General features: G+C 36.9%; 1 protein-coding gene across 4 annotated transcripts in view; it reads right to left on the bottom strand.

The window, feature by feature from the left end:
- Window positions 1-929: 929 nt before the first annotated feature.
- Window positions 930-26,479, bottom strand: part of LOC105492589 (histamine N-methyltransferase) — a 50,895-nt gene continuing 25,345 nt past the window's right edge. For all 4 annotated transcript variants that reach the window (XM_071072674.1, XM_071072675.1, XM_071072676.1 and 1 more), the window contains 4 exons: window positions 15,757-15,864; window positions 14,601-14,731; window positions 11,866-11,959; window positions 930-3,432 (listed from right to left, as the gene is read on the bottom strand). In XM_071072674.1, coding sequence (XP_070928775.1) covers window positions 3,077-3,432; window positions 11,866-11,959; window positions 14,601-14,731; window positions 15,757-15,864 — 689 coding nt within the window. In that variant the 3' untranslated portion in view covers window positions 930-3,076. The remainder of the gene's footprint in view (window positions 3,433-11,865; window positions 11,960-14,600; window positions 14,732-15,756; window positions 15,865-26,479) is intronic.

Here is a 26,479-nt window from a genome sequence, read left to right as displayed (position 1 = left end):
CCAGCTTAGCTCTGAAAGACACAGAGGGCCATCTTCCTGTGGCTAAGAATCTCAAGGTCAGAAACTAGGCCAGATCCTACAAGTACTAGCTCTCTGGCCTTAGTTGTAATTTTTCTTAACCTTTTTATTGACTCTGCATTTTGTATTGAGTTTCCATGAGTAACTAATAACAGCAGTGGTTAATATTTTTGAGTATTCCTGATGAGTCTAACACTTTATGTGCATATTTATGAAGCTTAACTCCTGGGCTTCTCATAACCATCTTCTGAGGTAGATACTATGATTCACTTCATTTTGCAGATGAAGAAATATGAGAATAGAGAGAAAATAAAGTGCCTAATGTCACTTGGTGAGTAATTAATACAACCAGAATTTGTACCCAGTTAAGTCCGGCTTTTCAGCTTTATTTATTTTAATCCACTCACTCCACTGTGGGACTTCGCAAGAAGTTCACATTTTCTTAGAAGTAACATTCTGATGAGGTGAAACATACAAATATGATTTCAATAATAAAGTATTATGTGCAAGCTATTCTCATTAAACAAACATTTAAAATACATTAAATATACATTTGGGTCTGTGCAGTTCCACAGACTTAAGATCTAGTATTCTCTATGGCCTTTGCATCTCTTTTTATGGATGTGCATTAGAAATTACTTAATTTTTATGGCCCAGAATGGCAGGGTTTTTAATTAAGAAAGTCACCAATTTTTATAATAAGCAAATATCAAGCCCTAAAATGCTGTGCTCCATATCATGCTTTCTCTTTGGGTTTTGGCAATATGCCCTAACAATACGTGCAAAAAAGTGTCTGAAAGAGTCCTAAATAAGTTAAGGTTTACACTCATACTAATGGCAACACATAACTTTGTTGGCTTTCTTGAGCTCTGTTTATAATAATAATATGAACACACAAGGTACAAAATAAATGTTTGAGAAGGAAAGAATTTATTGATGCCCCTTTACTTAACATTTACCAAGGCACCATGTTAAACACTGAGAGATCCACGATACATAAAACAACATTCCAAATTCACCCCGAGCACTTTTTTCTGAAACACAAGAACAAACCTGAAAAGTCAGTATGTGACTGCCCCAAATTTTGGTAATATCGTACAGTGCAAGAAGAAATCAGGGATAGGTTTAACCCTTGAAATTATATAGCTTCCCATTGCTAACTAGTAGGTTTTCCCCGGAATTTCTGTCTTTAAAAAAGCTGTGTGTTTCAATTGCATTAAAATTAAGCAGGTGAGAATTTATTTATCCTTGTATACTAAAGGTTTAACAAGGACGAGAAAAAGGCCATATTTACAAACACCTATCTATGGACTGCAATTGTTTTGCATCTTTCAATGGGATTGTTAGTTCTATTTTTGTTTGTTTTTGCATGTGTGCTTTATACAAAAGACTCTGTAAAGTCTTGATTTCCATATTTCTGGTGAAGCTCTTCCAGGTCTTCATGGCCCCATACCCATCAATCATATGTGCCTCACAGATTTCCTTTGTCAGTAGCACATATCAGTATGATTAATGATTCAGTGTTCATACTCAGGAATCTGATTGGAGACCTGTGGTTTCATTTGTTGGAACATATAATTCAAAAATCATTGATGAAGTTGTCCAAAAAAAAGAGAGAGCAATGCAAGTCCATCTTACTTATTATGAACAACAAAGCTTGGTAGCTTATTAGTGTAAATAGGCTCTCTATGCCAGTATATTCCCTGGGGATAAACTAGGTGATTGAGAGGGATCGTTTAAGTTTTTAGAGTGATTATACATCAGCATTACATGGAAGTCCTATTACATGAAAGAGTGAGTATCACACCGTGTTGAAGGCTTCCTCATTGGCAGAATGAGGGCTCATGAGCTGTTTAGTAAAACCTTACTTTTGTTTTGTTTCTGACAGGGAGTACTAATTATTTGTATACTTAAAATATTTATTAATTATTAAATTAGCTATTTACTTATCTAAAGATATGTACTGTTTATGTAAAAAATGATAGAGGGTTATTATTAAAAATAAGAAACATCAAATATGTTTTCAACCCCCCCCCGAAATCCTACAGTCCAAATGACTCTTGGTCTTACAGGAGGTCTTAAGAGTGACATAAGAAACTATAAAGTATCAACATGCATTGAAGGTTTTCTAGAATCTTGCATTTATGCAATTCCTAGAAATCTGGTAAAAGGTGCATTTTAAGCTAGAACAGGTTTTAGTTTTGTGTTTTTTTGTTCTTCAATAAATTTTGTTTATACATCTGGCTATTATTTTGAGGGGAAACAGTTTGTTCTCACTGTTATACTTACCTAAATTTCAAACATATTAAAGATTTCATTTTTTGAAAAAAACAAAACTATAATATTTTGATAAAATGTTAGTATTCTAAAACCTTGGTTTTAGAAGCTCTTTTAAAATGTGTCAAAGCCCAGACTTTAAAAAATTTGGCTGAATATAATAGAAAACTCCAGTATATCAAAAATACAAACAAAAAGCTATTAATTCACAGATAAAATTACAAGAGAAACACAATGGGAAGAAATGACAACACATGATAAAGAATTAATTTTTAATATTTTAAAGGTGCTTACTCTTAAAAATTAGTAAAAGTGAGATAAAAAGTACAATAGAAGAATGTACAAAGAGAAATATTTCTTCACAAAATGGCCAAATCAGTAACACAGGCTTTGTGTTCAAAGTATTGATAAGTGCATACTTCACTAATAAAGAATCTATAGTATATATTTTATTATTATTCTAGAAAATTTCAGACAATCAGCAAATGGAATGAATTTTATTATCAATATGCCATAGAAATTCAGTCTTCTAATTTTTCTAGCTTATGTTATGTTGAGCCTGCATGTGGTCTCTCTTCCCGGAGGAGGGACAGGATAAGACCAGCAGTATCCCATATGATTCCAAATGGAAGTCCAATAATGTCTTGGAATTCACTACTTCTCATATCCAAACAGTGCTTTATCTACATTAATGTATGTGTTTGTAATTTTAATATGGAAATAAATGAGCAATCAGAGTTGTTCAAAATATAATTTTTGAATATACTTTTGTGATTGATAATTATGCCCCAATCACTATGAAACTCAGATTATTATTAAAAAGAACCTTCCCCTCTTTCTTAGTACTAAATTCAGGCTCTTGTAGATCTTTCACAAGCTCTGCTTTGAGATCAGGTGGTGCTGTGGCATTAAAGTTGCAGGTTTCAGTCAAAAAATCCCAAAGCAGGTCTGCAGTTTCATTACCATCAGTAAAGCAATCAGATATGTCCAACGTGGACAAAAGGTCGTAGCACTCATACTTAAGCCCTAGGTTGTCCAGCATCTGAGTGATGTCATCTGACGTGACATATAGGCACAGGTCATCCTGGGGTAAGCGTGATCTGTACTTTTTCCACAGCTTGTCCCAGCCACTGCTTCCTGTGCAATAAAACACAATTCATGCTTTCATTTATTCTCTCTTTCATTTGCAGTCTGCCAGAAAGTACACTAGATGCTTAGAATAAAACAAAATAATAATCTTGTCCTTTGTGCAGCTCATATCTCAAGGAGTACGGGAGGAGAGAGAAAAATAAGTAAATATATGGTGATAAATGCTAAATGAAAAAGTAATCTGAGTAAGTGCTAAGAGGGTTAAAGACTTTGATGGGTTGCTGTTTTAACTAGGGTGGTCACAGAGTCTCTCTAATAACCTGACATTTGAGCAGAGACCTGACAGCAAGCCATGAAGATATCAGGGGGAAGATGACTCCAGGAGACAGATGAGCAGCTGCAAAGGACCTGAAGCAGGATGATACTTGGCCCGTTAAAGAACTAGCTGGGAAGCCAGTGAAATTGGAGCTGAATGAGTGATGGCAGAGGGGAAGGAGATGAGGTTAGAGAGATTAGCGGTGGGGAGTGGATGAAGGACCCAGATCACTTGGGGCCCAATGGGAAACCACTATAATGCTGTCTGATAGAACTTTCTGAACCAATGGACACAATCTGTATCTGCATTGTCCAGCAGGATTGTCACTCACCACTTGTTGCTATGGAGCACTTGAAAGGTGGTTTAGGACTTGAGTTTCAAGTATGACTGAAGACCTGAATTTTAAGTTGCATTCATTTAAATTAATTACAGTTTCAACTTCACTACCAAAACATGGTTTCTGTATGGAACAGCACATTAGGATGACTCAATATACATTTAATAAGGTCACCCTGGCCACACAGATGAGAAGAGAGTACTGGAGCATAAGGGCAGAGGTGGGGAGAACAGTGAGAAGGCTACTATAATCACCTGGGGATAGGTGGGGGCAGGTCCCATAGACCAGAGAGCTGGGAGGTGAAGAGAAGTGGTGGGAGTTTTTATGTATTATACTCCTAGATCCAACAAGGCTTGCCAACAGTTTGGAAGTAGGATATGGGTAAATGGGAAGAATCAGTGATGACCCCAGTGATTTCTGCATAGGAGCCTGAGAAGACAGAATTGCCATTATTGGAGAGGAGAAGAATGAGGGACGAGCAGTTTTGTATCATCAGGCCTCTGGTTTCAGGAATATAGATTTGAGATACTTAGTGGACATTCAGGTGGTGACATGAGAAAGGTAGTTATTAGTCTGGAATTCAGACAAGAATCTTTAACAGTAAAAATTAAAATGGAAAAAAAAGAGCACAGTAATGGTGATTTTTCTCAAATAAATGATTTTTTACTCTAGTCTCTATATAAAAAAAGATGCTGCCTTGGACTGACAATAGGTGGATTTCTATAAATCTTGTCCCCAAGTTCAGAAGACCCTTTAGTAATGTTTGTAGTATTTAACTGAAATTCTAACCCTGCAGAGAAGCTAAGGAATACCTTATCTGAGGGAGACAGACATGAACTGAACTCTTCTTCTGATGCTTTATGAATGAGATGAGGCTTGTGACATGAGCCTCTCAGAACTTAAATTTCCTCATCTGTAAAATGTGGATTATCTTACTTACCTTGAATGCAACTACAAGCGTTACATGAGATAATTTAAGTGAATTATTGCACAATGGTAAGCAGATGAAAGATGTGTAATAAGTGCTTATAAAATACATGAATTAGTCTGCTAGTGCATTTTCACTGATTGTAATCTTGAGACTAAAAAGCAAACCTGCTATTCAGAAATCTACAATAATAATGAGTTTCTATTTATGGGCCTTCTAATACATGCATATTACATACACAGTCAGTACAGGCAGTAATAAAGACCATGGTCTCTAAAACCCAATTGCCTGAGTATGAAGCCTGGCTTTCCCTCTTACCAACTTTATGAACCTGTCTCAGTTTTATCATCTGTAAAACAGGGGTGATAATATAATCCATTCATAGACTGCTACAAGGATTCACTGAGCTAATAAAGTAAAGGCCCTTAGAACCATGACACATTAGTTAACATTACTGAAGTGTTAAACTGGATTTGGGAAAAGCAGTATGAGAGACAACTTACACCTTCTTTGTGCTTCTAGGATTAAATGTCTTGAGCTACTTTTGGTTCCCAAGTCCCCTTTATGATTTAGTGAGAGTAACTGACTCTCCAGAAAAATACACAAACAATACATACCCACACAGTTTTGCATATGATTATAGAATGCTCAAAGACCCTTGACTCTCATGCATGGATTAAGCTAAAGTTCCCTGATTTAATTCAACCCAAGAGATGAACCAAGACAAATAATAGGCTAAATAATAAATAGCCTAGGATAATTGATGTTCTACTTATATTTCAGAAGAGGGAGAGGTAACTATAGGATATGCTCTAGGAGAAGGTGGAATTGGAATGAAGTAGAAAGAATAAAACTTCCGTTCAATGAAAATAAATGAGGGTTGTGAGTATTTATTACAAAATATTTTATTCCAAAGACAATGAATCTTCTTCCTAAATAAGAGTTTGCCGGCAAACAAGACATTACAAGAAAATCAGCATTTCGGTGGCTGAAGAGAGGCTCTATTATCATCATTATTATTTTTAACCTGGCAGAGAAAAAAGAACCAAACACTAACTGCAGAAAATGTGCTGGTGTCAGTGATGTGACTTGGTGCCATTTCTGAGCTGAGCAATTATGCACTTCCCGACTGATGCATTATCATAATGGCTCTCGGTGGGCACGACATATGGTGTTACTTTTGTTTTCAACATGATGTAAACCAGATTTTTTTTTTCACTGCGTTAAAAATAACACACAATGATTTGCCTCCTTCCTTACTCAGGTAAGGAGAGGACAGACAGAAGCTTCAGTCTCTGAATCTTCTTCTTCAGAAGGAGATCTCCTTCTGGCTCATCTCCCTTAACCAGACAGGCTGCCTTTTAAATAGCAACCCTCCCAATTGATGTTTGGCTATAACATTTGCAGAAAAAACATTTCTTTGATACATTTTTAGTGTGGGATACTCCACATTTTTTTGAGAAATCCAACTCCCTTGTTCTTATGTCTCTTCTTTTTTATCCCCAGATCAAATTTCTTTCATCTCCATTATCAGGAACTTCTACTAGTTATCACTAAATGACTATCTCTTGAGTTGGGGTAATTCTGTAATAGATATTTACAAACACAGAGGAAAGGTTGATTTCCATCAAGCAACATAAATTTCAATAAGCTGACCAGTAAATGTTGTCATTTAATTCTGATTTCAATTTATTTTTCTTTCCCTAATTAGTTTTAGTTGTTCTTCATTGCTTTTGTCTGGCTACTTCCATTTGCAGTGCGTGTGTGTGTGTGTGTGTGTGTGTGTGTGTGTGTGTGTCTTTTTTATTGAGTCTTTTATTCCTATTTATTAAACTCCATCTGCAAATATCCAGAAATTCCTGTGTTCTCTGATTTCATCAAGTCAGTTTTAGTTGAAATATACTCTTTTTCCTTGGATGTATGTTCAGAGCTTATTGTAGTTCTGATATCATAGGGCAGAAATAATAAACAATTAGTCAGTTCAATTAAAACATGTTTACTGAGTATTGTCTCTGTGCCAAAGTCTTTACAAAGATCTAGGAACAGAGATGAATCTCCCTATATGCCTCCCTGTATACCATGAGTACTCAGTTTTGTGCATTGCAGAGCAGCTATGGATGACAATATTACCCTGCAACAAATGAACATACACAGAAGCATCTTCCCTTTTAGGTAATTATGAGGCAAATTCCATTGAGAAAGTGACCCAAAGAATCTTGATAAAAACAGAACCTAGTGTAAACCAATGTGGTATAGATATTCCAAGTTCTAGGTCAATATTCAACTTTAGGAAATGTTTCAATCTGTTGAGTAAATGAAAAATGGGGTTTAAAGAATTATTTTGTTCACTGACATGGATATGAAAATGTCTGATTAGAAATTTCTTGGGATCAAATTTGTTCCCAATGTTGGAAACTAGATTTTATCTATTTTTCCAAAAGCTAACCAATATATTTGTATTGGGTATGTTAATATAACAAAGCAACTATTGCTATTTTTAAAAAATAGGAAACTACAGTCACCTTCATCATATACCTTATCTGAGGGAGATAGACATGAACTGAACTCTTCTTCTGATGCTTTATGAATGAGATGAGGCTCATCTCAGGGAGGGGAGCAAAATAATTTATCTCAGGGAAATGTGTTGTTATTAAGACAAGTTCATGTATGCACAGGTTTATCTAGGTGACAGAAATAGAATAAAAGGGAATTAAACTACCCTATAAGAGGGTTGCTGGGTCAACTGGTAGTTCTTCTTTTAACTCTCTGAGAAATTGCCATACTACTTTCCACAGTGGTTGAACCACTTTACACTCTCACCAACAATGTATAAGTGTTCCTTTTACTCCACAACTTCATCAGCATCTGTTATTTTTTGTCTTTTTAATACATAGTCATTCTGACTGGTATGAGATGGTATTGCATTGTGGTTTTGATTTTCATTTTGCTAATGATCAGTGATGCTGAGCTTTTTTTCAAATGTTTGTTGGCCACATCTCTGTCTTCTTTTGAGAAGTGTTTATTCATGTCCTTTGCCCACGTTTTAATGGGGTTGTTTTTCTCTTGTAAATTTAAGTTCATTATAGATGATGGATATTAGACCTTTGTCAAATGCATAGTTTGCAAATATTTTCTCCCTTTCTGTAGGTTGTCTGTTTATTCTGTTGATAGTTTCTTTTGCTGTACAGAAGCTCCTAAGTTTAATTAGATGCCATTTGCCAATGTTTTTATTGCTTTAGGTGTCTTTGTCATGGAATCTTTGCCTGTTCCTATGTGCAGGATGGTATTGCCTAGGTTGTCTTCTGGGTTTTTATAGTTTTGGGTAGTCTTTAAGCCATAGTGAGTTGATTTTTGTATAGAGTATAAGGAAGGAGTCCAGCCTCAATCTTCTGCATATGGCTAGCCAGTTATCCCAGCACCATTTATTGAATAGGAAGTCTTTTCCCCATTGCTTGTTTTTGTCAGCTTTGTCAAAGATCAGATGGTCGTAGGTGTGTGGCCTTATTTCTGGTTTCTCTATTCTGTTCCATTGGTCTATGTGCCTGTTTTGGTACCAGTACCATACTGTTTGGTTACTGTACCCCCCTATAGTATAGTTTAGTATCTCATTACTGGGTATATACCCAGAGGAATATTTATCATTCTATCATAAAGACGCATGCACATAAATGTTCATTGCAAGATTATTCACAATAGCAAAGACATGGAATCAACCTAAATACCCATCAGTGACAGACTGGTTAAAGAAAATGTGATACATATACACTATGGAACACTATGCAGTCATAAAAAAAAATGAGATCATATCTTTTCCGGGGACATGGATGGAGCCAGAAACTATTGGCCTTAGAAAACTAACGCAGAAACAGAAAACCAAATACTGCATGTTCTCAATTATAAGTGACAGCTAAATTATGAGAACTGATGAACACAAAGAAGGAAACAACAGACATTGAGGTCTACTTGAGGAAGGAGGGTGGGAGGAGGAAAAGGAGCAGAAAAGATTACTATTGGGTAGTGGGTTTAATACCTGGGTGATGAAATAATCTGTTTAACAACCGCCCCCCCCCCCACCGGACACATTTACCTATGTGACAAACCTTCAGATGTACCCCCGAACTTAAAATAAAAGTTAAAAAAGAGGGTTGCAATAGAAAGTGAGGAGGTGGCATCTCAGCACTGAACTAAGAGGATATGAGGGAAGACTGAGAGAAGTTATGAGAACAGGTTCAATGGAAGGGAGTCCAGACTGAGCAAGAGAAAGGTGAGAAAGAGAGTCACGGTGGGACCTTAATGCTGAATTCTGTTCTTTGTTCCTCTTTCTCCCCAACAGGTCTCAACATCTGTCAAAAGCAAGAATGGTGTTTTGGAGAAGGAAGGAGGTAGGACTATGTCCATGTTTAGGGCAATGTGAAACAAGATGAGAAAGGGCAGATGCGTCACATGCAAGATTTGGAGAGAAGAAATCAAAAGTTGAACTTGGAGCAGGCAGTGGATGGCAATCACCAGGAACATTTAAGTCTGACCCCAGGAATCCTCAGGAGTAAAGGAATGGTGATGAGGGGATGGATTACCCAAGTTACTTGAAATGAGAGCTCCGTCATTTACTCTGGATGTTTAAGAGTTAAGTATGACATGCCCATAGGACTGGAGAATCTGGGGACATTCCAGTTATACTAAATTGATGACAATGATCAACATAGTTCACAATTCTATTTCTCTTTTCAGGTAGAATTATTTTTCACTGCAAAGTAATCATTAATGTGAAAAGTGGGTTTTTAAAAAATTAACTTATATTTAATTAATTTATTTACTTAGCATTCTGACAAATAGAGGCAAAAAAAGCCAAGACATTCTTAGCCTTAGAAGAAAGAGAAGCAGAAAACCCCAAATAAAATATCTAAATCTTTCTTCTACTTTTGCTAAGTGGTTTTTCTTTTAGGAAAAAATGGATGGCTATAGCTGTGTAAATCTCTTCTAAGAAGTGCGTATGGTAAGGAAGGAGGTCATCAAAATCTCTTTAATAATCTGTCAAATGTTATTCATTGCATTCTTGTGTCTATTAACAACGTTTTCCTCTTTGGAACAGCTATCTCCTGTGCTATAAGCAGTAATGAAGAATTGTTAACTGCATATTGAGAAAGTGAATAAAACATTTCCATCATCAAAAACATTGATTAAATAATTTTTGACTCAAAATACTTTTCAAAAAAAGCTAACTGATTTTTGAGTCTTTACTCCCTTTCTTTTGATTTTTTAAATGATGAATGTTTATTTACAGATGGTACTCATGAACCACATATATGAAAAGATGTAATATAATGCAGATATGGTTATCCAGAAATAGCCCTTGAATAAACTGAGATGCAGAGACCAAATTCACATAGTTAGAAGTGCCTCAGTATTCTTGCTCCGTGTATTAACATACAACACATTTCACTGAGTTTATTTTGGTCTTCAAGCTTCTTGATGCCAATAATCATCAATTAATTCATTCATGATACAGCCAGCAGAATACTGTAGCCATAAGGGCACTTAGTCACTTTTCAGTTACATGTGGACTATTCATGCTCCCTTCTAAACTTCAGGCTGGCTTTGTCTTATTGGTAATATATACTCATAGAAAGCTAACTTCTGGGTGCTCAGAAGTTAACTTCTGAAAATATGTTGAAATAAACCAAATATAAATAAGAGATTAGACCTACCATTGAGATGAAACATATTCTAAGATAAAAAATATATGACTTCTCAATGAATTGCTATTTCTGTGTACAATACTTTTTCTGCATGATTGATGAATATCATCAAGAATAGGCTGCCTACAATGTTGATAACTAAGTTTACTTTGCAATTCTAAATGCAGTTCATAGCACTTTATTAGCTCAGAGAGAGGTTAGTAGGATGAATCCAGTTTCCATAAGCCCTTCTAAATGGGAAGTAAGACCTCTCCCACATGAATGAGTATTTTTAATGAATTAGAGATAAAAATAGTGTATCTAAATGTTCCCTTCGGGGAGAGGTTGTGTACAGGAGCTCTCTATTGCCAAACTTTCACATAAGGTCAAGCCCAGGATTACAAGCTATAACCATGTTTGCCATCTTTAAAGCAATTCTTCATATTTAAGAACAAATCAATTTTTTGACATACAGTGTCCAAGTATGGGGTCTGGTATAACCTTAGGGAGACAGAGTCTGCTGTGTAACTAAAATCAACCCATAACTACTGGTGGACAATCCATAAAGATTACTGAATGAAAGAAGTAATAAATATTGTCCTCAACAATGTCAATGTTTCATTATCTAAAAATGTTTACTCGTGTTCTCTGTGTGACACTAGATCCCTGGCAGCAACTGGTCATGCTCACATGCCTCCCTAGAAAATAAAACACCAACACAAAACACAACAAATTAAATGTTTTTGATTTGAAAAAACCTATAGCAAGCAGTGTTGATCATGGCTCTAAGAATGCAAGTTAATTAAATTTGATGATATCTGAAATATTTAAACCTTTATTTATTAATAAACATCACAGAGGGAAAAGAAACATTCAAATGGCACAAAGTAGGTAAAATAAATGTTTACTATTTTTGGTCTCATTTAAAATCTTTTGTCAGTTGAATTTACTCTAAGCTTTACAAAAAGGATTCTTATATAGAAGAGAAAGACATATTTTACCAAAAGAAAGAAGTAAACAAATGTTTAATTCCACTATACCTTCTAAATTGAGAACTGTTGTGAATGACTTCCCTAATACTGTGAAAATTAGTTGGTGATGATTAGAGGCCAAGGCAAGAATTTCATAATGAAGACAAAATATATAGGCTTCTTTCAAACACAGGGATCCATGCATACATGTACTATTGCTGTTTTTAAATTCAGGCTGAATGAAAATAACTTACCTGACACAACAATAATGAGAATCTTAGCATTGGTACCTAAGAGACTATGGAAGAATTTCAGGGTAGCTGGGATGTCTTTTACATAATACAGCATCTAGAAATGAGGAAAAAGAAATGAGATGCTTCTTTATGTTGAAGTCTTTATTGCTTGGGCTAGATACTCCTAGAAAGTTTGATTTTCTAGTTGAGTTAATTTTTATCGAAGAAAACACTTAAGAAATTTAAAAATAAAAGACGTTGCATAAAGACATAGAACAATAATGTGAGAAAATATTTGGGGAAATGGAAAAGTATGGTATTTGTTCGACTAGAGTGAAATGGTTTTAAATTTACCCTTTCTGGCTTCCATAGCACACACATTTATAGCTGAAGACACTTAGTCACCATTCCACATAGGGACATGAATCCTATGCCTATTCTATAATTTCTGAATTGCAGTTCTTCTGGGAGAAAATGGTTTCGGCACCATAAAAACAGATCCCATTTCATGGAACGTTGCTTTACAATTAAGCCCTTTGCACTAGCTTCTCCATATGCTCACAGATGCTTTTTTAAAATCACAGAAAATGTGACAGGCTCTGATGATGACAGATTCTGTCGGAAGTTGGACTAAATAAAGCATGAGGTTATCTGCTTGGCCACAGGGAGTTTAGGGGTCAGGCCACCCATTTTTAATAATTATGGACCAATCTCTAGTGAAATACAGGCCTTTCCATCCAACACAGAGCTTGGACTTAGGTATTGACAATGGGAAATTGTTCCCCATGGCTTGCATCTTTGGATCCCACCCCCATAGACACTTCTTATATCTCATCTTCATCTTTGTTGGACAAGAATTCAATGTTCCATATAGCTTGTCCTTAGAGAATTCATTGCACAAAAGAAAAGTACTTTAGCTATGGCTCTTTCATATGAATGAATGAAATAAAATGGACCTGACCTGTGCATGGCTCATGGTGCCTTAGGGGCCACACTCCACATTTTTCACCACAGGGACCACAGGCAGGTACCCAGATATAGCAAATCAATATGATGACTAATAATCTGCAATATGACCTGGCTAGAAATGCAGAGGTGGCCCATAGAAGATCCCTTAAATTTTTCTCAAAGACAGTGAAATTTTCTGAATTAACAGTGAGGTTGTAAAAGTATCATGACAGTGTGAGGACTATAGTGAGTAATAGAGAGGCAGAGATGCTGCACAGAAAAATGGGGCGTAGACAGAGATGGAGAGAGAAGAACAGGATAGAGATGCAGAGGGAAACAGAATTGCTGTAAGAAAAAAGGAACAAACATGGAAGTTTTAAGAGAAATAGGAAAGAGAAGTTGATTCCCGAAATCACAACATTTATAACAGAGAAAAGAATAGGATCCAGGGTTAAGCAGTGGGAGTGTTTTTTGATAAAAGGAGGTTTTTGCAATAAGATGGAAGAAGGAGATGGTGCACAAATGCAGTTATGTTTGCAAAGTTAGCAGGTGAAAAATGAGTTTCTATCTGGTAGTTTCTATTTTCTCTATACATTGTGAAGTGAGGTCATCGGTTCAGAACGAATGATCTGGGAGAGATTGCAGGAGTAGTAAGGAGAGAGGGGAGTTATAAAACAGTTATGTGAGGAAGTGGGACCAAAAGCAAATCTGGTAGAGAAATATCTTGGCATTCTGGACAGTGATAAGTACTACCTGACAGGCAAAAGATTTCATCAGCTAACGAAGCAGAGACATAGAATTGCCTGTATATGACGAAATCGGAGTATTTCTTCCTTTGACTTGTAGTAAGTTTATTCTTTTGGGGTGACTATCATTGTAGACCAGGAAGAAAAATAGTGTTTTGTTGTTAATCAAGTGGTATTGCCAAAATATGTACATTTCCCGATGGTAACCAGCATCCAAAACCCATACATCCCTTATGCTATTCAGAAATATTAGTTATCTCTGGAAATCCAGCCCCATGTTATCTACTCAATAGTCACTCCTTTTCTATAACATGTGTGAGTCAGTTTGTTGGATCTGGATGATAGAAGTACAAATTTATCGAACTGAGGCATCATTTAATCTGCCCCTTTGACGATATGTCCACTATAGAAACACTCTGGGACATTGGTCCACCTAAACCTTTAGAGTCACTAGAGAATATGTTATGATGTTATCATTCTCAAATCTCTATATAAACATTCAATGATATAAAAATAAATTAAAGACTGGGTGCAGTGGCTCACACCAATTCCAACACTGTTGGAGGTTGAGGTGGGAAGATCACTTGAGCCTAGGATTTCAAGACCAGTCTGGGCAACATAGTATGGCCGCAGCTCTACAAAAAATAAAAAAATTAGTTGGGTGTGGTGGTGCACACCTGTGGTCTCAATTAACCAGGAAGTTGGAGTGGGAGGATTGCTTAAGCTCAGGAGGTTAAGGCTACAGTGAGCTAAGATCATTCCACCACACGCCAGCCTGGGTGACACAGCGAGACTCCCATCTCAAAAAAAGAAATAAGAATTAAGCCAACATTTTAACAATGGATAACTGTAGAGGTATTTTGATTAGAGAAAACTGGTTTTTTGAATGTTAAAGAGAATCTTAGTATTATAAACATCTTTATCCTTTATTTCAGCAGATCATGATCACTTGTAAAATTAGAAATCACAAGATTTTCATTTTCCTTTTAAAAGTTAGAATAGTAGGTATTCATTATATTATATATATCGGAAAAGTCTTCTTTTTATAATACATATTCTTACCTGAATCATATGAATAAAGTCCCACTTTTGAACCTCCTTTTTCTCCAACATTCTTCTTTGATATTCAGATGATGTCTCGTTATGCCAAGCAAACTTTACATTCTCAAGGTTTGATGTCTTGGCTACAAGCTCTAAAATACAGAGAAGAGGTGACACACCATCAATTTTAATTGCAAATGTGGAACCCATTTCCATTTAGAATTTTAATGCAATCAATGTTATATACAAACAGGTAGAAAGAACATTTTTCTTTCTTATGTCTGGGAGACCAGAGAGTTCATACTGCTTTTTTTCTAGTATTTAACGAAATTAGAGGTGAAAGAAAGAGTCAGTAAGAAATAATTACAAGAACCCTGGGCAGACATAGGTTATATTGTCTTAGTATTAATGAAGAATCAACCGGTGAATTTTATCAATGGAAAGTGAATTGGAAACAGATGATATGTTTGTATAATTCAGGAGTAGGCAAACCACTGTCCAGGGACTATATCTAGCCTGCTACTTATTTTTGTATGAAGTGCAAGCTAAAAATTGTTCTACTTCCTGATTTTGTGTCACTGCCATTCATGTTTCACGTCATTATATTTTTGAATGATTTAAAAAAACAAAAGAAAGATGCTATTTCATATGTGAAAATGATATGAAATTCAAATTTTAGTGTTTACAAATAAAGTTTTATTCAAACACAGCCATGCTCATTAGTTTACCTTTTTTTGGCTGCCTTTGTGGCACATGGCAAGTTGATTAGTTGTGACAGAGACTGGGCTGAACTTCTGAGTCTAAAATATTTCCTATTTGGTCTTTGCCAGGAAAAGTTTGTGAACTTTTACTGTAACCCACTAAACATAAGCTCTTTAAGGTTGGTTTAAATAATTCTGGATCAATGAATGAATCTCTATCTAAGCATAAACATCAAAAGGTAATCATTGACGACAACTGGGGAATGGATTAAGCGTCAATAGAAAAGGGAGTTTATTATTCACTGTTCACATTTTGAGATGTTTAGTCATGCCTGCCAAGAACTAATTCAGTTCTTCTCCCACTAAGCTTATGAAAAGCATACCACAGTAACTATATTATTAATCATTCAAGGGAACAATTTGACTTAAGTCTTTTGGGATAGGATCTGGGGTAGAGGACCAGGAGTTACAGGTACCTTTGTATTTGGCAATTTGTTCAGCACTTGGCTCAACAACTTCATTGTTGATACAAACTCCTGGGTATTGAGCCTGAACTTTGGAGACAATTTGAAGATCAATTTCACCTGGAAGATAAACATATGGGACAGGTCACATCATTCCAGCAAGAAATGATTAAAAACAATTTTAGCTGATTTATTATTTGCCCTACCTTTACTAGGAAAGCCTAGCATAAATAAAGAATAATGTTCAACTGCTGCCCTGCCATGAGGCCTGTGATGCTGAACAGTTAGGTTCTAAGTAGGCATAGTAATGTGACTCAAGGAGGGCTGTGAGTGCCATTCATTCGTTCATATGATCTTTAACATCTATCACTATATTTCATCAAATCAAAGATGCTGTTGATCGTAGAAGGAAATTAACCCTTATTTTTGTTTCACCAAGTTAGAAAAAAGCCACTGTCAATTATAATTTTAAGATTTTATCAGCTGGACAGCATAACAATATCAGAGGTATTAAAATATGAAAAAAAAAATGCACCTCAGAATTGGTAGAGTAGGCTAGGTCAGAAGAGTACAAGAAAAAAAAGTCAGATTAAAACAGGGTACAAATAAGTCAGGTAAAATAAAGAAGAAAAACATGTCAGATATCTGCCCTCATAAACACTATTATCTGTAACGCAGACACAGAAATAGCCCTGGCTCAGTTGAATCAAGGTAGGAAAGGGGAAGAGAACATGTGGGGAGAGGATGAGAGATGAGGCCAGGGTGATGGTGCTTCATGGGGGAAGATCACTCGTGAACTCTGTCACTCTCAGGGTAAATGGGAGTTAGCCCAGAAACTGTGGGGAAATGAGGGATTGCAGATATAGGGGACAAGATGACAGACACACACAGAAAATAGAAGAATGTATTTGGAACTACCAGCAGTCCGGATTTCTTAGAATATGGAGCAAGGCAGGGCCTCCAAGCAAGAGGTGATTCCAGAAAGGTATGGTGAGGTGACTATGAGCAAGGCAGATATTTATTCATACTTATATTATTCATATTATTATATGAATATAATATAATAATTATATTATTCGCATATATTATTCATATTATACCATGTTTCAGGCACTGCACTAGGCTCTACAGAATGATTATAAGGGTCAGTAGATACCTGCCCTGGTGAAAATTCAGCCTGTAAGGGATAGTGTAAGAGAGATGACAATAATCAGATGGATTTGAGTTTTAAACCTGTCTTCTTCACTTACTCGGTATATACAACTTTGGGCAATTTGCTTTACCTCTCCAAGCTTCATTTTTTTAATTAGAAAAATAAAAATAATAAGAGTACCTAATTTATTAGTTGTGAGGGTTAAATGAAGTAATGCATATAATGCACAGTGCAAAATAAAGTTGGCACTGAATAAATGTTAGCTGTTCATTATTTTTATTGTTATCTTGAGTCCATCTCTTGAAAAAATCTCTTCTCTCCCTATTGCTGATACCTCCAACTTATGCTTTGCACTTTTATTCAATTAGGTTACGATGTTGACCTTCATTAAAATGGAAATACCTCCTGGCAAGATTAGCATAGGAAAATGATGTTAGTCTTTAACATTTGGCATAAATGACATTAACAGAACCTTTCCAAGGTTGCACATGGCAGGAAGCAAAAGCAGAGGTCATAAGACTGGGAGGTCTGGAAGGAAAGAGATGAGGAAGATAAACCAGGAATAGAAGATGCTAGACTAGGAAAAGACAGTGGTCCAGAAGCATATGAGAGTCCCAAATACTGGCAATAGGAGATGGCATACATGGTGTGTGTGGAGGGAAGGAGGGAGAGTGGGAAGGAAGCTGAAATAGAGTATGAAGTCACTTATGTGACCATTTTCTTCACAGCCAGCTCTACCTACTTAAAATCGTGTATTTCTTCATTGATAACTATGGCTGCCATTTATTATTGGCCGCCTACTAATTGCCAAACACTGTGCTAGGCTCTTTACCTGGAATATCTCATTAATCCTGACAGCAAGTTCCATGATATTATTAATATTCCCAACTGGATTAGGTGATTTGATTATGTTGACATTCAAGGGATATTGATATACCTGAAGTTTAAGTCACATTTGTCTAAATCTACAATATTTGTTCTTCTAACTACTTCATATAAGAAGTAGAAAGATAACAAACACTAAAAAGACATGAAAAGCCTTTTATTCTTCTGTTCAGCGACCATTTTGAAGGGAAAAAAAGATAACTAAGACAAAAGCCTGATAAGAATAGCTGTGGGCTAATGGGAAATAGATTCTAGTTTGCTCCCAAAAGACTAGAGACCAAAATTTTCTATTCTTGCCTCATATTAACCTAGCTACACATTTTAAATGAAAAATTTGAGGATCTCAAATTTGACATTTTGAAAAAGATAACTGAAATGCAATTATATTCCCTCAGGACTTGATGAGCTCTCCTCCAAAGATGGACCTAGATATTTCAGGTTGGCCTGGTTGGCAAAATATATCTAGCACAATCTGGAACATGTTCACAGCCAGGCAGTCCCTCTTCCTGGGGCACTGATAGAGGACACAATGCTAGAATCACAACTGACATACGGAAACCATTGGTTTGCATAACACCCTCTAGAGTGTAAGCCCATGTGTGCTGGATTCCTAGCAAAAATAAATTAAGTTTAAGAAGAGGCGATAATGCAACTATTTCCTTAAGAGTCAATTAGAACATAAAATCTATTTCTGACCTCATAAGTAGGGTGACCATACTTGTTTGTCAGGGACATTTCCATTTTATACCTGTTGTTTTAGTGTCCATCTGCTTTTGTTTTTTGGTCCTAACTTGTTCATATGTTTGTTGGCTGCATAAATGTCTTCTTTTGAGAAGTGTCTGTTCATATCCTTTGCCCCCTTTTTGATGGGGTGTTTTTTTTTTTTCTTATAAATTCATTTAAGTTCCTTGTTAATTCTGGATATTAGACCTTCGTCAGACGGGTAGAGTGCAGAAATTTTATCCCATTCTGTAGGTTGCCTGTTCACTCTGATGATAGTTTCTTTTGCTGTGCAGAAGCTTTTTAGTTTAATTATATCCCATTTGTAAATTTTGGCTTTTGTTGCAATTGCTTTCGGCATTTTTGTCATGAAGTCTTTGTCCATGCCTATGTCCTGAATGGTATTGCCTAGGTTTTCTTCTAGGTTTTTATGGTTTTAGGTTTTACATTTAAGTCTTTAATCCATCTTGAGTTAGTTTTTGTGTAAGGTGTAAGGAAGGAGTCCAGTTTCAGTTTTCTGCATATGGCTAGCCAGTTTTCCCAGCACCATTTACTGGATAGGAGATCCTTTCCCTGTTGCTTGTTTTTGTCAGGTTTGTTGAAGATCAGATGGTTGTAGATGTGTGGTGTTATTTCTGAGGTCTCTGTTCTGTTTCATTGGTCTCTATGTCTGTTTTGGTACCAGTACCATGCTGTTTTGGTTACTGTAGACTTGTAGTTTGAAGTCAGGTACAATGATGCCTCCAGCTTTGTTCCTTTTGCTTAGGATTGTCCTGGCTATATGTGATCTTCTTTGATTAGATATGAAACTTAAAATAGCTTTTTCTAATTCTGTGAAGAATGTCAATGGTATTTTGATGGGAATAGCATTGAATCTATAAATCAATTTGGGCAGTATGGCCATTTTCATAAAATTGATTCTTCTTATCCAGGAGGATGGAATGTTTTTCCATTCGATTGCATCCTCTCTTACATCCTTGAACAATGCTTTGTAGTTCTCCTTGAAGAGGTTCTTCACATCACTTTTAGCTGTATTCCTAGGTATTTTATTCTCTTTGTAGCAATTGTGATTGGGAGTTTATTCATGATTTGGCTCTGTATTTGTCTATTGTTGGTGTAAAGGAATGCTTGTGATTTTTGCACATTGATTTTGTATCCTGAGACTTTGCTGAAGCTGCTTATCAGTTTCAGAAGTTTTTAGGCCGAGATGATGGGGTTTTCTAAATATACCATCATGTTGTCTGCAAACAGAGACGATTTGACTTCCTCTCCTCCTATTTGAATACCTTTTATTTCTTTCTATTGCCTAATTGCCCTGGCAACAACTTCCAATACTATGTTAAATAGGAGTGGTGAGAGACGACATCCTTGTCTTGTACCAGTGTTCAACAAGAATGCTTCCAGCTTTTGCCCAGTCAATATGATATTGGTTGGGTAAATTCATCATAAATAGTTTTTATTATTTTGAGATATGTTCCATTAATACCTAGTTTATTGAGAGTTTTTAACAAGAAAAGATGTTTAATTTTATCAAAGGCCTTTTCTGCATCTATTGAGATAATCATGTGGTTTTTGTCTCTCATTCTGCTTATGTGATAGATTATGTTTTTTGATTTGTGTATGTTGAACCAGCCTTGCATCCCAGGGATGAAGCCGACTTGATCCTGGTGGATAAGTTTTTTGATGTGCTGCTGAATTCCATTTGCCAGTATTTTATTGAGGATTTTCCCATCGATACTGATCAGAGATACTGGCCTGAAGTGTCCTTTTTTTTGTTGTGTCTCTTCCTGATTTTGTTATCAGGATGATGCTGGCTTCATAAAATGAGTTAGGGAGGCATCCCTCCTTTTCAATCGCTTGTAATAGTATCTGAAGAAATGGTACCAGCTCCTCTTTGTATTTCTGGTAGGACTCAGCTGTGAATCCATCTGGTCCTGGACTTTCTTTGGTTGGTAGGCTATTAATTACTGCCTCAATTTCAGAACTTGTTATTGGTCTATTCAGGGATTCCACTTCTTCTTGGTCTAGTCTTAATGGGGGAGGGGGAAGTGCCCAGGAATTTAACCATTTCTTCTAGAGTTTCTAGTTTATAATGTAGAGGTGTTTATAGTATTCTCTGATGGTAGTTTGTATTTCTGTGGGGTCAGTAGGGATATCCCCTTTACCATTTTTTATTGTGTCTATTTGATTCTTCTCTCTTTTCTTCTTTATTAGTCTAGCTAGCAGTCTGTCTATTTTGTTAATTTTTTCAAAAAACCAGCTCCTGAACTCATTGATTTTTTTTTTGAGGTTTTTTTGGGTCTCTACCTCCTTTAATTCTTCTCTGATCTTAATTATTTCTAGTCTTCTGCCAGCTTTTGGATTAGTTTGTTCTTGCCTCTGTAACTCTTTTAATTGTGATGTTAGGGTGTCAACTTGAGATCTTCAAGCTTTCTCATAGGGCCATTTAGTGCTATAAATTTCCCTCTTAACACTGCTTTAGTTGTGTCCCAGAGATTCTGGTACGTTGTCTCTTTGTTCTTGTTGGTTTCAAAGAACTTCTTGATTTCTGCTTTAATTTCATTATTTACCCAGGAGTTATTCAGGAGCAGGTTGTTTAATTTCCATGTAATTGTGTGGTTTTGAGTGAGTTTCTTAATCCTGAGTTCTAATTTGATTGCACTGTGGTCTGAGAGGCTGTTATGATTCCAGTTATTTTGCTTTTGCTAAGGAGTGTTTTATTTCCAATTATGTGGTCGATTTTAGAATAAGTGCCAAGTGGCATTGCAAAGAATGTATATTCTGTTGATTTTGCAGATGTCTACTAGGTCCACTTGATCCAGAGCTGAGTTTAGGTCCTGAATATCCTTATTAATTTTCTGTCTCATTGATCTACTGATAACACCCACTGACAGTGGGGTGTTAAAGTCTTCCACTATTATTGTCTGGGAGTACACCTCTCTTTGTATGTCTCTAAAAACTTGTTTTATGAATCTGGGTGCTCTTGTATTGGGTGCATATATATTTAGAATAGTTAGCTCTTCTTGTTGAATTGTTCCCTTTACCATTATGTAATGCCCCTGTCTTTTTTGATCTTTGTTGGTTTAAAGTCTGTTTTGTCAGAGACTAGGATTGCAACCCCTGCTTATTTTTTGCTTTCCATTTGCTTGGTAAATTTTCCTCCATCCCTTTATTTTGAGCCTATGTGTGTCTTTGCATATGAGATGGGTCTCCTGAGTACAGCACACTGATGGGTCTTGACTCTTTATCCAATTTGCCAGTCTGTGTCTTTTAATTGGGACATTTAGCTCATTTACATTTAAGGTTAGTATCATAATGTGTGAATTTGACCCTATCATCATGCTGCTGTTTGGTTATTTTGTACACTAGTTGTTGCAGTTTCTTCATAGTGTCATTGGTCTTTATATTTTGATGTGTTTTTGCAGTGGCTGCTACTGGCTTTTTCTTTCCATATTTAGTGCTTCCTTCAGGAGCTCTTGCAGGGCAGACCTGGTGACAACAAAATTCCTCAGCATTTGCTTGTCTGGAAAGGATTTTATTTCTCCTTCACTTATGAAGCGAGTTTGGCTGGATATGAAATTCTAGGTTGAGTTTTTTTTTCTTTAAGAATGTTGAATATTGGCCCCCAAACTTTTCTGACATGTAGAGTTTCTGCTGAGAGGTCTGCTGTTAGTCTGAGGGGTTTCCCTTTGTAGGTGACCTGGCCTTTCTCTCTGGCTGCCCTTAACAATTTTCCTTCATTTTAATCTTCAATCTGATGATTATGTGTCTTGGGGAGTATCTTATTATGATTTTCTTGTGGAGTATCTTAATGATGTTGCCTGTATTTCCTGAATTTGCATGTTGGCAGTCTTGCTAGGTTGAGGAAATTCTCCTGGATAATATCCTGAAGTGTGTTTTCCAGCTTGTTTCCATTCTCTCCATCTGCTTCTTGTACTCCAATCAATTGTAGGTTTGGTCTTCTTATGAAGTCCCATATTTCTTGGAAGCTTTGTTCATTCCTCTTCATTCTTTTTTCTCTAATCTTATCTGCATGCCTTATTCCAGGAAGGTGGTCTTCAGACTCTGACATCCTTTCTTCCACTTGGTTGATTCAGCGATTGATATATGTGTACGCTTCAGGAAGTTCTTGGGCTGTGTTTTTCAGCTCCCTCACATTGTTTATGCTCCTCTCTAAACTGGTTATTCTAGTTAGCAATTCCTCTAACATTTTATCAAGGTTCTTAGCTTCTTTGTATTGGGTTAGAACATGCTCCTTTAGATCTGTATAGTTTTTTATTACCCATCTTTTGAAACCTATTTCTGTCAATTTGTCCATCTGATCCTCCCTCCAGTTCTGTGACCTTGATGGAGAAACATTGAAATCATTTGGAGGAGTAAAGACAGTCTGACTTTTTGGGTTTTTAGCATTGTTTCATTGATATTTTCTCAACTTCTTGAGTTTGTCTAGTTTTGGTCTTTGAGGCTGCTAACCTTTGGACAGGGTTTTTGTGGAGACTTGTTGTTGTTGTTGTTGTTGATGCTGCTGTTGTTGCTTTCTGCTTGTTTGTTTTTCTTTCAATGTTTAGGTCCCTCTTCTGTAGGGCTGCTGCCATTTGCTGGGGGTTCACTTCAGGACCTATTTTTCTGATTCGCTCTTGTCCCTGGAGATGTTACTCAAAGAGGCTAGAGAAAGCAAAGTTGAGTGCCTGTTTCTTCTTCTGGGACTTCTGACCTTGAGGGGCATCAGCCTGATGCCAGTAGTAACACTCCTGTATAAGGTGTCTGACAACCTCTATTGAAGAGTCTCACCCAGTTGGGTGGCATAGGGAACAGGACCTGTTGAACACAGTGCCTCACTTGGGGGGAACCCACTTGTCTGGGCTGCCTGGATTCCTCAGAACTACCAAGAGGAAAGGCTAAGTCTGCTGGTCCACAGAGACTGCAGCCATCCCTCCCCAAAGTGAACTCAGGCCCAGGGAGATCCAGGTTCTGTCCCTGAGCCTCTGGCTGGTGTTACTGGAGTTCAGGTGGTGAAGACTCACCCAGTGAGGAAGGATGGGTCAGGGTCAGGCCTGAAGAGGCACTCTGGCCACAGACTGCCACAGCCAGTGTGTTGGACTGGGACGGACAAGTCTTGGGACCAAGCTGTCCAGCCTCCCTTTCTCCAGCAGGGGAAAAGCACAGCCTGGGGCTATAGAGATGGATGCCGCCCTTCCGCTGCCCAGGGAGCTTTGTGTCAGGCAGATGCGAATTCCAGTGCTGTCTGCTGCTCCTCCCCCAGGGAGCTCAAATAGCTTTGACAGCAGGCAGCCACAGCCAGTGCTGGTCACCCCTCCCCCCAGGAGTTCGGTAGGCTTAAACAGATTCCTTCCAACTGAGAGACTAAGAGTCTGTGCATTCTTGGGTTGGGACGCTAGTCCCTGGTGGTGTGGGTTCACGAGTGGTATTTTCCAATCTGTGGGTTGCACAGTTCTGTGGAAAAAGCACGCTCACCCATTGCCTCTCTTGGCTGGTGGGAGGGGACTCCCCCATCCCATGGGGCTCTTGTGTGGGCCGCCACACCACACCGTTCTTCTTTCTCTTCGTGGTTCACGCCAGCCTCCTAGTCAGTTCTGATGAGAGAATCTGGATGCCTTGGTTGCTGGTGAAGTATTCACAAGCTTATTACGGTTTTTTTCGATGAGAGCCTCCAAACGCTGCTGTTTCTAGTTGGCCATCTTGGCCCCGCCCTGTGTTATTTTTATAATAGGTATTAGTATTTCTTACTGTGATATATATGCAAGAAATAATACAATCATCTATATCTATAGCTAGCTATATAAATATCTACTTCTATTTACATACATATATGTGTCTTTATAGAAATGCATATATCAATATGTGTGATATTATTTATATCTATATATATTAGTTTTTATCTATGGCTCCTAGCTTATGATTCCCATAGCCCTTACTAATAGTCTTTTATTATAATGTTATGGTGCTTTTGGCATCAGGAGCAGATCTTAGAAAACCTTTCACCTACACAAGACAGGACTAAAACATTTTTCCACCTTTCTGATTGAGGGTCATAAAACCTCATTTCAGAGGAGGTCCTGTCCCATATTCTAGAGGAATTAATGCTGCACAGAGAGACCAAGAAGAATCTGAACAGATAGGCCTCACTAGGTTTCCCCACTCAGTCTATCAGCATTAGATTACAACCTTTTTGTCCAATCACATTACTACACGGTTGTCCATGCTTCAGTCATGCCTATCCAATGAAGTTTTCATAAAAGGCCCAAGAGAACAGGATTTGAAGAGCTTCCAGATAATGAACATGTGTAGGCTCCTGAAGGGTGGCATATCCAGGTAGAGCATGAAAGCTCTGTGTACCTTCTCTCATACCTTACCCTATGCATCTCTTCATCTGTAGCCTTTGTAACATCCTATATCATAAACAAGCAAATGTAAGCCAGTTTCCCTGAGTCCTGTGAGCCACTTTAGCAAACTAATCAAACCCAAAGAGGAGTTGTGGAAACCTCAACTTGAAGCTGGCTGCTCAGAAGTTCTGGAGGCCCAAACTTGCAACTGGTGTCTGAAAAGGGGACAGTCTTTGTGGAACTGAGCCCTCAACCTGTGGGATCTGACATTATTTTCAGGAAGACAGCATCAGAATTGAATTGAATTGGAAGACACCTAATGGTATCTGCTGCTTGGTGTTGGGAGAAAAAAACTTCATGCATTTGGTCACAGAAGTCTTCAGTGTTGATTGTTGTGGTGAGAGAGCAGAGGAAAAAGTTTGAGTTTTTCCCTCAGAATATATACATATGTATGTACATATAAATACATGTGTGTATATACATATCCATAAGATATAAAATCATAAAATAAAATATTCCTTGACATTGTATTCTATATGATTTGCTTTTCAGTATCCCTCAGAAATAGGAGACATATATTTTTAAAAACTAATTTATACCCATAATCTCCAACATAATATTGAAAGAGAAGAACAAAGTTGGAGAATTGACACTACCTGACTTCAAGACTTACCATAAAGCCATATTAATCAAAACAGCCTGGTATTGGCAAAAGAATAGACAAATAGATCAGTGGAACAGAATAGAGGGACCAGAAATAGACCCACATAAATATAGTCAACTAATCTTTGACAAAGGAGCAAAGGCAATACAATGGAGCAAAGATAGTCTTTTCAACAAATGGTGCTGCAACAACTGGATACCCACCTGCAAAAAAATGAATCTAGACAACGGACCTTACGTCCTTCACAAAAATTAACTCAAAATGAATCATAGAACTATGTGTAAAACATAAAACTGTAAAATTCCTAAAATATAACATACAGGAAAACCTAGATGACCTTGGGTATGGCGATGACTTTTTAGATAGAAACCAAAGGCATCATCTACGAAATAAGTAATTAATAAGCTGAACTTTATTAAAATTAAAAACTTCTGCTCTACAAAAGAAAATGTCAAGAGAACGAGATGACAACCATGAAAGAAAATAATTGAAAAGAGCACATCTGAAAAGGGACTATTATCCAAAGTATACAAAGAACTCTTAAATCTCAACAATAAGAAAACAACCAGCACAATTAACAATTGGGTCAAAGACCTAAACACCTCACCAAAGAAGATATATAAATGACAAATAAATATATAAAAAGATATTTCGTATCATATGACATCAATGAAATGCAAATTAAAACATTAACGAAATACCATTACACCCCTGGAAGGGCCAAAATCCAGAGCACTAATGACAACAAATGCTGGGGAAGATGTGGAGCAACAGGAACCCTCATTCGCTGCTGGTGGGAAAGGTAAATCTGGGGCCACTTTGGAATACAATTTGGCAGTTTCTTAAAAAACTAAACATAATCTTACCATAGGATTCAGTAATCAAGCTCTTTGGTTTCTACCCAAAGGAGTTGAAAACTTATAGTCACACAAAAATCTGCACATAGATGTTTATTAGCTTTATTCATAA

Source organism: Macaca nemestrina, chromosome 11 (assembly GCF_043159975.1).
Source record: "Macaca nemestrina isolate mMacNem1 chromosome 11, mMacNem.hap1, whole genome shotgun sequence".
Lineage (NCBI taxonomy): Eukaryota > Metazoa > Chordata > Mammalia > Primates > Cercopithecidae > Macaca > Macaca nemestrina.
This window is presented reverse-complemented; position numbering and strand designations above follow the sequence as displayed.